The sequence below is a fragment of the Oreochromis aureus genome, linkage group 8, assembly GCF_013358895.1.
Source record: "Oreochromis aureus strain Israel breed Guangdong linkage group 8, ZZ_aureus, whole genome shotgun sequence".
Classification (NCBI taxonomy): Eukaryota; Metazoa; Chordata; class Actinopteri; order Cichliformes; family Cichlidae; genus Oreochromis; species Oreochromis aureus.
In genome coordinates, this window is record NC_052949.1 from 14,813,388 (window position 1) to 14,825,376 (window position 11,989).

The 11,989-nt window shown below is 41.7% G+C and overlaps 1 protein-coding gene across 4 annotated transcripts in view; it reads left to right on the plus strand.

Annotated features, from left to right (window-relative positions):
• Positions 1–10,402, plus strand: part of LOC116329800 (dynamin binding protein) — a 50,837-nt gene extending 40,435 nt beyond the window's left edge. For 2 of the 4 annotated variants that reach the window (XM_031751889.2, XM_031751891.2), the window contains 13 exons: positions 2,691–2,902; positions 3,066–3,165; positions 3,490–3,637; positions 5,020–5,037; positions 6,061–6,260; positions 6,439–6,569; positions 6,671–6,775; positions 6,964–7,092; positions 7,183–7,518; positions 8,001–8,192; positions 8,289–8,487; positions 8,574–9,241; positions 9,417–10,402. In XM_031751889.2, coding sequence (XP_031607749.1) covers positions 2,691–2,902; positions 3,066–3,165; positions 3,490–3,637; positions 5,020–5,037; positions 6,061–6,260; positions 6,439–6,569; positions 6,671–6,775; positions 6,964–7,092; positions 7,183–7,518; positions 8,001–8,192; positions 8,289–8,487; positions 8,574–9,241; positions 9,417–9,602 — 2,624 coding nt within the window. In that variant the 3' untranslated portion in view covers positions 9,603–10,402. The remainder of the gene's footprint in view (positions 1–2,690; positions 2,903–3,065; positions 3,166–3,489; positions 3,638–5,019; positions 5,038–6,060; positions 6,261–6,438; positions 6,570–6,670; positions 6,776–6,963; positions 7,093–7,182; positions 7,519–8,000; positions 8,193–8,288; positions 8,488–8,573; positions 9,242–9,416) is intronic. The other 2 variants (XM_031751890.2, XM_039616308.1) reach the window with 2 other exon arrangements.
• Positions 10,403–11,989: the final 1,587 nt, after the last annotated feature.

Sequence of the window (11,989 nt, forward strand, 5' to 3'; positions counted from 1 at the left end):
GGGACAGGCCTCAACTCTTCTCTCCACCTGTTCCAATTTCACCTGTTGAAGCCTGTTGATCACAAATAGTGACACCATGCCTTTGTGAGCCCTGACTGTGGAAATAGACATTTAGTATCAGGAAGTCATGGATTATTTACCATTTAATGTCCTCAAAAGAAGCCCTAACCGCTTCTTGTCATGTTTTTACAGTCGTCTTTCTGTATATAGGACTTCTTTTTTTTATTAAAGGTGCAGAAAAATGGCAGTTTTTGCTCCAAAATCAGCAGATTCTGAAGTATTTCTATAGGACATTTAGAAAAAAAGATTTCTTTTTAATTATGTCCCATATTAGTTATCCTGGATAGGGCTTTAATAGGAAGTCTTTGTTTGTTTTTAATGCAACCGGGTCAGTGTTTGAATGTAACTCACAGAAACCCCCCTCCCAGTCTCCTGGTTTGTACCTCGTAAAAAGCTGATCAAACAATAACCACTTTTTTTTACGTGCCAGCCCTTCTGTGCGTGTATGTGTTTGCTTACTGTATACTATATAAACTTGAAAGCTCTCTATATACTGTGGCACATAATCTCCCACATGGCTGAAGCAAAACATACACACCCCGACCTATTCAGATGCTGTTTTTCTCCATGTGACGCTCAAAAAGCAAAAAAAACCCAGGTGTTTTTGTGCTTCAGTGAAACTACAAGAGCGCCGTTACTTTAGCAGGCACTGTGGATTTTAAATGTTTACTGGTTAGCAATCAATGGTGTTTAAAATGAATAAAATTAGACCTTTTTATATTAAAAAGAACTCTTTTACAGAACTCATCTGGCTTAAAATCATTGAGAAAGCTCATTACTTATAACATGTACTGTTTGTACTGAGGGATCGGCCTGATGATTGGCAGTAATCACAGTTGTCTCATTCCATACAGAGATATGGAATTATTGTTGTAAGGGTGTTTCCTGTTGGCTGAGTTTACTGCTAAGTGACTTGTTCTTGACCTGTTTCTGGGCTCGTATTCGCAGCCATTAAAGCAGGTCTACAATAAACCCTCTTTGCATTATTTTACACAACAAAGAAAAATAAAATTCCACACAAGTGGGTCAAAATCCGGTCTGGCGGCCTCACGAGTCGGCTGCGATGGAAACAGAAGCGTATGGAAAAACATGTGAAGTGGAGCATGTGTCATCGCCGCGTTTGTGTGAGCAGGATCAAAATGTGGGAATGAGCCGATTGCTTCCAATTAAAGCGGGAGCCTTTTGTTTTTCCTCTCCCGACTGTGTCACCGTGTGACTTTCAAAAACTAATTGGTGAACTAGTTTCTCGCGGGTGGGAAGACGCATGGGTGTGGGCGATGAGAAAAGCTCCTTTGAGTCGAGCTTTAGCCCCGTCACGTGAGGAGAGTGAGGAGGAGGGCGAGGAATGCGCACACAAACACACGCTGCAGTTACAAAGTGTGGATTTATCCAGTTTTTTTTGTCTTTTTAAAAGGTTTTCCAGAGTCTTTAAATTCATCTTCAACACTCCTTAAACATGAAGGTAGTTTAGATAATCTGTAGTCCCGTTAGGGATGTGACGCAAGACTATGACTTTGTTGTGGTCTGAATGTGTGTTTGTGTGGCATACTGCTGCACTGAGGAACATGAGGGTAAGGAGAGTTAACTTCATTAAGCATCTGTCAGTGGAGGCAGGGTGACGTCACCCTGTCGGTCGGTCCAATACGCCACACTCTGGATCTACTCAGTGTTTCCTCTTCTTGAGCCAAAACCTAGAGGGGAGAGTAAAACTTTAATGCCCCAGCAGGGTCAACGGATAGTACAGGAGAGAGAGAAACAGTGAAATTTTATCGGTTATGGTTCAATTAAAACCAAAAAAGATGTACATTTGCACTAATGTAAACATCTAATATGTAATATATGCCTTAATTTGATGCCGTTTAATTGTTTTATCTGCCACACTGCAAAAAGGAATATTTGCATTTCTTACTGTTCTAATATCAGATGATAGATTAATGGCTAAATTGTTTAAATGCATGATGAATAATTTCGGTGCTCATACACTAACACTTTTTCTTTCTCTAAATGGACCTTGGACTTGCAGCGACGTTTATTTTTTGCTTTGTGGGATTGAAGGATTTGCATGCGTCTTCCACCTGCAATGGGTTTCAGCGTACGTGTGTGACACAGATGGATCCCGTTCACATCACCCACCAGTTCTGTTATCTTTTCATCCTCCCTTCCCCTCGCTAACTGTCTCATCTTTAAAGTCCCCTAGAGCCTGTATGTCTGTAGTTGCTGTTGCAAGCTATTGTCCTGCACACAAAAGGCTCGAGTCCACTCCAGTTTTATGCCCATTCATAAAAAGCAGCGGTGCGTAAATAAGGCTTTCCCTCCAGTCCTGAGCTCCCGAAGAGATCAGGCCTCCGTGAGTGATAGCAGAGACATTGATCAAAAGCTAGGCGACGAAGAGCAGCGGGCAGACCGGGTGGGTGGGCAAGAGTGTGTTTGGTTACAAATGAAAGGAGACGTGGGATGGGAAACTTCTTCTCTTGACTCTTCTGTCACCTTCACGAGAGCAGAAAGTGATAAACTGGAGAGGAAATTCACCTCTTAACAAAAAAATTCCAAGAACTAGATTTTAAAATATTATTTTGACAAAAACATAAAACACTGATGTAAAATGTTTGAACGCTCTCCTGTTTTTGCAGAGATGACACTTTTGCCGTCTGAACCTAAAACTCTGGAGTCCGCCCCCGTCTCCACGACGCCCACCCCCAGCACGGGCTCTGAGGATCCAGAGACGAGGATGCTAGAGAAGAGGTCAAAGGTCATCGAGGAGCTGCTGCAGACAGAGAGGGACTACATCAAAGACCTTCAAATGTGTGTCGAGGAGATCATTGAGCCTCTGCAGCAGAAGCAGGTAAAAGGATGGTAAACATTGTGTGTCCAGTAATGAAGGGACGTAAAGGGAGTTTAGCAAATACAAGATAAAGCAGGTGTGTGTGGGACAGTTGGTGGCGCAATATTCAATTTAAAAAAAACAATAATTTTTGCTTTTTTTAACACGTTCTGTCTTCCCGAAGGTGAAGAACGTGGATTACGAGGGGCTCTTTGGCAACATCAGCTCAGTGATTGACCTGTCACAGCGGCTGTTGAATTCACTGCACGAGACAGACTCCATAGGTAAACTGTTATTTAAGAAAAACAAAAAAAAGGCTCGACAAAGAGGATCCTTCTTTTCCGTGTTATGCTTTTTACTTTTCTGCTGCTTTAGTTAATCCAAATCTGTCACCTAGTTGAATTTTACCGAATGAGCCTCTGAATATACTTAAAAATCAATCTGCCATCAAGGAGGTAATCTGCAAATGTGCGAGTGCGATTTTTAAGAAGAATTATGTTTCTACAGAAAATCTTTGTGTATTTAATTTTTTTTTTTTCTTTTAATGAATGGACATCTTCCTGCACAGTTTGCTTTTTATAATGCATTTCTGTACCATTCCCTCTCAGGTAAGGTATTCCTGGACTTCAAGGTAGAATTGGAGGAGGTTTACAAGCTCTACTGCCAAAATCACGATGATGCCATCTCTTTGCTGGAGGCCTACGAGAAAGACGAAAGCATCCAACACCACGTGTTGGAGTGTCTAAAGAGACTGAGGTGAGTCTCACACACACGCACAAAAAGCACCCTTTAAAGGTTCACTCTGTAGGTTGAGTTTCAGCCATGTTGCATGGGAGTGACTGAAAACACATGCTGTGTGAGCATGAAAACACAAAGGCAAGAGTGGGTTCAGTGGAACATTAACCGAGTGTTTGCCGAGTGAGTTCAAGAAGTGGAAAAATGATTGAAACTCTGTTATTACGTTATGTGTTTATTAAAAAAAAACATTTTCATAATGTCACCGGGTCATCATACTTGGATTTAAATGAGTTTTATAACTGAAAAGCTGAAAAAGAATACTAAATATACTATGTAATGAATTTTTGTATAGTATACGTTGGGGCTTTCCTGTTACTTCACAGCTTGTGGAAGCGATTTCTGAACTTTGAACTGTAGTGCGTAGGCGAGTTATGGAAGTGAAGTTAATTTTCCAGTACATCTGTAAACTAAACAGCTGATTAATCAGCGAAGACGAGAGAGGCGTCTCATTTTTAGTCACTGCTGAAGGGAGTGTGCTCTGTGTGTCTGTAGACCTGAGTTATGTGAAGCAGTTCAGAAATGTGCTCTACCTGGTCTCACCTGTCCAGTTTCAGCATAAGTGACTCAGATACTTGAGTTTACACTGGCGCGTTTCTGTTATGTGTGGTTATCGCTCTAAAGTTAAAGATAAACACGGGTTGTGTTAGGCCGAAGGATGTTAAAGGGAAATAAAGGAGGCTGTGTTTGGAAAACAAAAGGAAAGAGGACATTGTACAGCCCGAACTATGCTCTCTGCTAATTCCTTGTTGACAACAGGTTGTTAGTGTCCTTTTTTTAAAAACTTGGTAGCCTTCTCTTGGTGTTAGCACTCTTTTTAAATATGTTGCAACATACAAGGCTTTGAAAAGGTCACGTGTGCTGGCCTGTTCCAGAAACTGCCAGTGGTTGTTGATTGCGCTGAAGTTTTACTGCCAGCCTGGGCATCCGTCCAGGTTTCAAAGAGAATCCACCAAACAAAACCATAACAACGGCGGGTGGAGCTGGCTTCAAAGTCTCATTCGTTTCGATTCGCCCTTTAGTTTTTAATCAGATCGTAAGACAAAGTCAAAGATCTTTATTGTCGTCTCAGCCCTATGGAAGTGAACAGAGACGAAACTAGGGACGCTCCGGGTCCAGGGCCCATAGTGGGATTAACAATACATTACACTTAAATGCCAGTATTTACAAATATAAGCTACAATATACCAAATATATGTATAATATGTATAGACCAGTATGCAAAATACAAAAATGAACTCTATGGTTTAAGATTTTAACATTCCTGAAGGTTCAGGCTAAAGCTCACGGTGTAAACCTTGTTCTTGTCATTTCTCTATTTCTTTCCATTTATCTTTCAACAGGGCCATTTATCTCGAGTGGTAAGTCTCCATAACGAGTATTGTCCTGATTTCCAGCATGAGAATCATTCTGACAGCATGACTGTCGCTAACTAACCTGTTAAAAGTGATCCGTGTTTGTGTATGTGTGTGTTTTACAACGTGCGATGGCTAAAAAATGAGTGTGGAGGACTTTAAAACCATCTGTCCTTTTAATTATTTCCATTTTCCTTTTCTGGATTGAGCTGGAAAATGGAAAATATTGCGTTGTTTGTGTTTTGCATGCGCATGTGTTTTGTTTACTGTTGCTATGCAGACAAATGTTTATTTCAGTGTCTTTTTTTTTAATCCTCTTCTTTCCCGGTGGTTGGATGAAAGAGTTTGATTAAAAAATGATCTAATTATGGAAGCTTGCCTCCATTACTGAAGAAAACCTTTTTTTTTCTTCTTTTTTTTTGTCATTCAAAAGTCCAAACTTTGGGTTATTATATCAAAATTTCAAGAAAATAACTTATTATCAGGTATTATCAGTGGTGGAAATAAGCTTCTATGCTCATCTGATGCCATCTCCTGGACTAAAATTGCAGCAGAGTTTTATATTTTTTGACAAAACACTTGAAGTATATTTATGGCCTGCTGGTCTGGACAGAATCAGGCTGTAATCAATGTCATAAGCTTGTGAAATTTGGTGAACCTCACCTATAAATTAAAGCTGATACCCAGAAAAATTTAGTTCCAGCCGAAAACAACCAAATTAAATGATTAAATTGTTTTCACTGTCTTAATTCATCCATTCAGGTTTACTTGTGTGAAATATTAGTCCTGTAGATTGCATTAAAGCTAAGTAATTTTTTTCCTCTGCCTCCCCTGCTATGATACCTGCCATCATCAGAGTCCATGTATATGTGGTGATGGTTACACGTCATTGGATAGTCCTATCCACATGATCGCCATCATACTGAGACATGTACATGGGAGGAAGCTGTGGCTTATGTGCTGAAGTGTAACATGTTCTATTTTTCCTCTTACCCAAACGCTGCTTGTTGTCTCTGCCCTCCCTTTCAGGGGTAAAACGAATTACATCAACCTGGGCTCGTTCTTGATTAAGCCGGTGCAGCGGGTGATGCGTTACCCGCTGCTGCTGACGGAGTTGCTTGGGGCCACCCCGGAGAGCCACCACGACCGGGCCCAGCTCACTAAGGCTGTGCAGGCCATCAAGGACATCAACGTAAACATCAACGAGTACAAGCGCCGAAAAGATCTCGGTAAAGCACCCGGGTGTTAATTAAAATCCACATTTTGGCCTCGCGTATTTCTGGCAAGCTCAAAATGTAGTCACAGGTGTCAGTTTGTTTTGTCTGTGCTTGAGTTGTGCTTATCGGGTTCGTAAATATGTGGTCAGCGCTGGTTTGACGGCTCAAGTTTTCCCTCTGCTGTCCACAGTGGTGAAGTACAGGAAAGGGGACGAAGACACATTCATCGACAAGATCTCCAAGCTGAGCATGCACTCGATTATCAAGAAGTCGAACCGCGTCAGCAGCCACCTGAAGCAACTCACAGGAATTTCACCACAGGTATATTCCCCGCTGTGAGCGGAAGTGTTTGGAGAGAACGTTGCAGATGAGAGCACGCTTGTCTGAAAAATGCTTGATCTAATGTTCTGTGTTTTCCCCAGATTAAAGATGAAGCGTTTGATGAAGCTGAAAAAAGGTTCAGGCTGCAAGAGAGACTCATCAAGTCCTTCATCAGAGACATTTCCCTGTACCTGCAGCATATCAGGGTAGGAGTTCATTATCTTAATAGTAACTGAAGCATTTATTTAATTAGGCAGTCTTTAAAATGATGGTAGGCCATATTTGCATAGTGTTTGACGTATTACCTAAGACATTTTGATAGTAAAATACAACGTCTGCATATCTTTTCTTTTCATGTTCTGTATAATAACTGTGAAAATGCACCTGTCATCAGGAATCGGCATCTGTGAAGGTCCTGGCAGCCATCAGTTTCTGTGACATCTACACTGAGCGCAGTGTGCTGGATCCCGACCGATTTCAGAGAGCTCACCGCTACATCAGCGACAAAAAGTTTACAGAATTTGTAAGTGCTCTTCTTCTCCTTACCGTTACTTACGCTGTGAAAGCACAACCTCTGATGATACCTTATCTGTCCCCATCATCTGCCGAGCAGAAGGAGCGCACAGAGGCCTTAGTCATCAACCCGCTCACCCAGCTCCTCCTCATGTTTGCCGGGCCCCACAAACTCATCCAGAAGCGCTTCGATAAGCTGCTGGACTACGACAACTGCAAGGAGCGCGCCGATCGCTTTAAAGACAGACGCACCCAGGAAGAGCTGCAGGTGACGCGCAATACTTACGAAGCGCTCAACGCCCAACTTCTGGACGAGCTACCGAAGTTCCACGGCGTGGCAGAAGAGCTTTTTACAGGCTGCGTGAGGGCTTTCGCTCAAGCCCAGAAGGACTTCATGAAGACGACGCTGGGAGAGCTGAAGCCACTCCTACAGGTTGTGAGTGTTTGTTTATGACAGTGTGGGAGGAGCATAAATCTGACTTTTTCTTAATAAAAATACATTTGGGTATCTTTATTGTAAAAAATACAGTTTAAAAGATTTAGATGTAGGTGGCTGTGGCTCAGGACTGTGATCGGGCCGTCTAAATGCAGTGTGAGTGTGCGTGGATGTTAGATTTGAATGCACAGAGTAAAGAACTGTATGAATGTGCGTGATGTGAGAAATATGCACTTTGAGTGCTCAGAGTAGAATAGAGTTTGCAATAAATTGAAAAAAATACCTGACGTAGCAAATGTGATACAAATTAACATCATATATCCTGATTAATTAATCATCATAGGGTTAAAAGTGCATTGCAGAAAGGCTGTACTCTGGGCCAGTCATGTTTTAGGAAGTTGCGCATCCTTTGGACACACACCTAGCTACATTATTATTTTTTTTTTTTAACTCTGATTTTTTTTCTTTACCTTTATCTCCAGTTTTCTAACAAAGTTGGCACAGGGAGCAACCTGATTTCACAGTTTCAAGAAGAGCACAGTCAAGTCCTCCAGCTTCTTCAGAGCTTTAGCTTCTGCCCAGAGAACCTGCCTCCGGCCACCGCCGCCACAAAAAAGCCCTTTGAGAAGAAAACTCTGGAGAAGCAGACTTCTAAAAAGCAAGTCCAGGGACCTGTGAGTAGAATTGTGACATCATTTCATTTCTTATTCAAACAAAACAACAAAGGAGTTTTACCAATGATCTAAACGAATGTCTTTGGCATCCTTTAGCCCAGCCATGTCCCGCAGACAGACGAGCACCGTGCAGAACTTCTGGTGCGCTTTGGCCCTGAGAAACTTTACCAGGCAGATAGGAATTTTAACGCTGCGCAGGATCTGGATGTCTCTATACAAGAGGGAGACCTTGTGGGTGTAATCAAGCAGCAGGACCCCATGGGAAGCCAGAACCGCTGGCTAATTGATAATGGAGGTAGTATTTATTTTTTGTCTACGTTAATTGATATACTCTTCAGCCAAATGTTGCAGCAATATAATCTTGATATTCTTGTTTTCCAGTCGGCACGGGTTTCGTATACAGCTCCTTCCTCAAACCCTACAACCCACGAAGGAGCCATTCAGACGTCTCCATCGAGAGCCAGTCGTCCAATGAGTCGGGCTACGGCGGCTCCTCCCCTGTTTTCTCCCGCCAGAACAGCAACAGCACGCTGACCTTTAACCAGGAAACGGCCACTGTCAGCTTTACGCAATCCCAGAGCCATTCATCCCCACAGCCGTCGCTGGACTCCGCCTCATCTCGTAAGAGTCACCAGAAAGACATAGCCCAGCCCGACTCTGCCAGTCAGAGCAACTCCATGAACTCTTCACCCCGAAACCCCTCAAACCGCAAGGAGTTTTCAGATCAAACGCACCGAAATACCTCCAGTCACAGAGAAGTAGAGCCTTCTTACCGGCACTCGGGCAGTCACAGAGACTCGTACGACACGAGTTACGGAAGTTCAAGTGGACACAAGGAGATGTCGGACCTCTCTGAGACAGACTCTTATTCTTCACAACGTGACAATCGCTCACAGCGGTATGGAGACACGGACAAAAGCTACAGTTCATATCAGTGGAGAAATGGAGACAGCAGCAATCAGAAGAAACCTGTTTATTCCAGAGAGGAGTACATCGAGCCAGAACCAGAACCAGAACCAGAACAGGAGAGTGAAGTGGACGGACATCAGGTAAGATTTTATTTGCTCAAATGTCTCTATAAATTGATTTATGATGCCAAAAGAGCCGACGTCATTCAGGCGTTACTGGATGTGTAAATAGGCAAATATTCCAGTTGTATTGGAAAGATCTGCTGCCCCCTAGTGACCAAAAACACTAATGGCATCTCTGACTTGTTCATTTCAGATCTACTATGCCCTCTACTCCTTCACTGCCCGTTGCGCCAATGAACTGAGCATCTCAGCCAATGAGCGACTGCGAATTATCGAATTCAAGGACATGAACGGCAACAGCGAATGGTGGCTGGGGGAGGCGGGCGGGCGGCGAGGATATGTGCCTTCCAACTATATACGCAAATCCGAATATACATGAACAAATGTTGCGGGGAAGAAATGAGACTGAACTTTAAGAGGCATTAAGAAGGTTTTACTCTGTGAACAAAGACAGAACAAAGAGACAAGAAAGTGAAGTGTTGTCTGACCAGTGCTGCAAACCGCCCCTGAAAGTCTATATTTATAGACTTTTTCTTTTTTAATTATTATTTTTTTACTTGCTGAAAAACTGCACGCTCCCCAAGCCCTACTCAGTTTCCTGTGGGGGGAAAAAAAACCTGTGAATTGGAACAAACTTGCCATATTTCTTTTTTGGGGTTTCAGTTACGAGAACAGTCTTTAGGATCAGCTCATTGGGAGATTGCAATGAAGATGTGAATGTTTTTAGTTCAGACTGACTCTTAAAGCATTGAGTGGTATGTGCACAGACTGACCTGACACTGTGTTAACCCCTTTTTTTCTTTTTTTCCTGCATGTGGTTTGTTCCACCACTGTAGTGGTAACTATGAGATGAATTTATAACATTCAGTTGAATAATCAGTGTTTGAGGCAAAGTTTGAAGTGTCTGCAGAGCCATCAGCAGGAGTTTGGGGTGTTGGACTGAAATCAACATTCGTCATATAGTTTACAAGCACTCCTTTTAACTTTTGGGTGAACTGACTCCCTGTAAACTGGTTCTTTAAGAGAACAGGAGAGGGAGACTTGCAGTCTGATTGGACCCTTCTTCACATGCTTCCCATGTATTTTATAGGATATATGATGCTGTATATTGAGATGGTATTGTACCCACTGTAAAGTGATCACTGAATAAAAAACAAACAGCTCAGCTGAAAAAAATGATGACAATGTTTGTTGGTGTTTTTTTCTGGTCAGCTTAGGCACAGTGGGGTTAGTAAACAGTGGAGTTACAGTGTTGTAATCTGTGTTACGTTCCCACAGGCACGCAAACAAAACAGCACAGTTCCAAAATGCATTATTATCCTCATAAAGCTATGGATGAGTGGACGCTTGTTTCTGCCTCTGAAAGCAAAGTTTTTTTTTTCCCATCAATAAGTCAGAAATTCAGATCATCTCAAAATTTTTGACTAAACTAAATTAACTAATAATAACAATAACTTTATTGATCCCGAGAGGGAAATCAATATGTCTGATTTGGCTCATCTGCTAAATTAATAAAGTTTAAGGTTGAAGTTTAATAAAGTTTAATAGAAATCTCAACATTGAAAAAACTAATGTAGACTTTGTAGTTGCAGAAGGAGGCATCCATAGCATCCGAACCAGCTATTCTGAACTCTGTAAAACTTAAAGGACTGGTTTCCTTCTTCTGATCACTGCAATCAACAGAGATTTATATAAAGCAACAGTGACATATGACATAAAATACAACTCTGGGGCCAGGATGGATCCCCATCAGTCGGGTTTTGAACAGGAAATATGAAATTTGAACTTGTCACTGTGTTGCATCATGTCGTCTTTCAACGGTGCTCTGTTTATGAATGTAGGACACCAATTGCTGGATTCCTGAAAGCAACATGGTTTGCTACTCCTGTCTGTTTTTTTTAAATTCACATAAAATAGTATCACATGTGGTAAATTGGCTCTCATCTGTAGAGTTATAAACCATGCCGCTCTAACAGGTGCAGAATGTGGTTTGTTTGAGACATTATCGAAATAACACATCTGGATCGGCTAGAGGGCAACATATGTTCCTCCAAATTCTGTATGTTAAGTATCAATTTGCAGGAAAAAAAGGATATATATGTTTATTTTTTGTTTTTTGTTTTAAGAATATTCACCTTTTTCGTGCCTTGCATTTATTTTGCTTATCTGAGCTCACTTTAAAGTTTAATAACTCTGCTGTAGTTTATATACTTTTTGTCCACTCGTGCCTTGTGACTGTTATATTGAAAATGGAGAGACAGTCAGTGTGACAGAACAAGGGGACGAGTATCTGGACTGGAATTCTTATTTCATCATTCAAAGTGGGGAAGATCCTTTCACCACATACTCAGACTTTCTGGGTCTGTGACATAACAAACACTGCAGGTATGCGTCCCTTATGAATTCAAATGCCACCACTGCCTTGTTCTCATTCATCATATACTCTTTATTTTAGGAACCCTGATGGAGATCACAAACCCTGGTGTTTTATGAAAAAACTATTGGAACTACTACAAAATTAACAACTGCTTTGAAAGTGATTACTTTCACACAGTAATTACTTTCCACTGTACTTTCACTCAAACACATAAACACAAAAAATATATACTTTTTTTTTTTCTCCCAATGTTCCTTAGTTCCAGTTCCACTTGCTCCACCCGAACCGGAGCCCACCCAGTTCTCCCAGTGTGGAAAATCACAAACATTTCACTCCAGCAGAATTCATGGGGGGACTTTCCCAAGTGCCCACTCCTGGCAGGTGTCCTT